This window comes from Cervus canadensis, chromosome 11 (assembly GCF_019320065.1).
Source record: "Cervus canadensis isolate Bull #8, Minnesota chromosome 11, ASM1932006v1, whole genome shotgun sequence".
In the NCBI taxonomy this organism is placed as follows: Eukaryota; Metazoa; Chordata; class Mammalia; order Artiodactyla; family Cervidae; genus Cervus; species Cervus canadensis.
In genome coordinates this window covers 74,319,655-74,321,449 of record NC_057396.1, presented here as the reverse complement: position 1 = coordinate 74,321,449, position 1,795 = coordinate 74,319,655, and the positions used below count along the sequence as shown (strand labels likewise).

Genomic DNA, 1,795 nt, shown 5'->3' with positions numbered 1-1,795 from the left:
AGAATAAGGGTATTTGAGAAAATAAATGTGATTGATAACTTCAAATACACAGATGAAACATATTGGGGAAAAGTATGAAGGCAAAAACAAAAGAAAATAAATAACTCACAGACACACAGTATGTTGTAATTTTATTCCAAAAGATGAGAAAACATTCAGAAACCTGGACAGTCATTTCTTTGTCTATATCCACCTAACACAGTCTCCTAACATTTACTTAATTTATGTACAAAATTGGTCTTTTGTGCTCAAGGTATTTTTTTTTTTACTATTTTTTTTTCATTAATCTCTTTGCAGCAATTGAAAGTGCCTAGTATATATATTATAATCTATAAATAATTGTTGAACATATTTATACTCACTACTTAATTTGGAGGCACATAGAACAAAATTTAGAGTCCATAACCAGTTTATAGAAATTGTATTGCATGTTAATAAAAAAGGTTGCATGATTTTTTCCACATCCTATGTAGTGCACATTTTACATCTTTATTCCTCAAGCTATAGATTAAGGGATTCAACATAGGGATAACGAGAGTATAAAATATGGAAGCCACTTTATCAGTGTCAAAGGAATGGCTGGACTCTGGTTGCACATACATAAACAGTAAAGTCCCGTAGAACACTGTGACCACAGTCAAGTGGGATCCACAGGTAGAAAAAGCCTTGTGCCTACCTTCAGCAGAGCTCATTCTGAGAATGGATGCGAGAATGAGAAGGTAAGACACAAGAACTACCAGAAGAGAGAAAATCAAATCAAACCCAGCTAAAATCAGAATAATCATTTCTACTTCATGTGCATTTGAGCAGAGCAAAGATAACAAAGGAAGACTGTCACAGTAGAAATGACTGATGACTCTGTAGCCACAGAAGGATAAATTAAATAATTTTACAGTGACGAGAAGAGACACAAACGTGCTGTAGACATAGGGGATCGCTACTAGCACCCAGCACACTCTTTGTGACATGATGACTGGGTAGAGGAGAGGGTTACAGATGGCCACATAGCGGTCATAAGACATTGCTGACAGAATAAAAATTTCGCTAACAATAAACACAAGAAAGAAAGCTAGCTGTGTAGCACAAGAGTAACAGGAGATTACATTTTGATCCTCAACAAAATTTACCAACATTTTGGGCCCCACAGTTGTTGAATAACCAAGATCTGTAAAAGCGAGGTGTCTAAGAAAGAAGTACATGGGTGTCTGTAGCTTGGAGTCCATCTTGGTGACGATGATCATGCCCAAGTTGCCCACCACTGAGATCACGTAGATGATGAGGAAGAGCCCAAACAATGGAGCCTGCATCTCAGGGTGGTTGGTAATTCCCATAAGGATGAATTCATTTAGCACTGTTCCATTGTGTGTTTCCATTCAGGTTTATTAGAGAACCTATTCTGGGTAGAAACATCAATATAGTCAATAGGTTCTATGTATCATCACCTGGGAGAGTTTCACTATACAAAGCTAGCATAAACAGATTAAACTTTCCAGTTTAGGATACTTGAAAACAAACTCATCTGGTGGCTCAGATAGTAAAGAATCTGCCTGCAGTTCAGGAGATCTGGGTTCAATCCCTGAATTGGGAAAATCCCCTGGAGAAGGGAATAGCAACCCACCCCAGTATTCTGGCCCAGAGAATCCCAAGGACAGAGGAGTCTGGCAGGCTACAGTCCATGGGGTTGCAAAGAGTCAAACATGACTGAGCAACTAACACTTTCATCTTCCTACCTACAATAAAACATATAGTGAGAGAGACAAAGAGAGTTGCTGGTTCTCAACTGGAAATTATGCTA

The 1,795-nt window shown here is 38.1% G+C and overlaps 1 protein-coding gene across 1 annotated transcript; it reads right to left on the bottom strand.

The window, feature by feature from the left end:
* Positions 1–431: 431 nt before the first annotated feature.
* LOC122450508 (olfactory receptor 8K3-like) lies at positions 432–1,373 on the bottom strand. Its single transcript, XM_043482888.1, has one exon. It carries the CDS (start codon positions 1,371–1,373, stop codon positions 432–434), a length of 942 nt encoding a protein of 313 aa, XP_043338823.1.
* Between the last annotated feature and the right edge of the window lie 422 nt (positions 1,374–1,795).

Coding starts and splice junctions, on each gene's coding strand:
- LOC122450508 (XM_043482888.1), bottom strand. CDS start 1,373: ATGGAAACACACAATGGAACAGTGCTAAATGAATTCATCCTTATGGGA.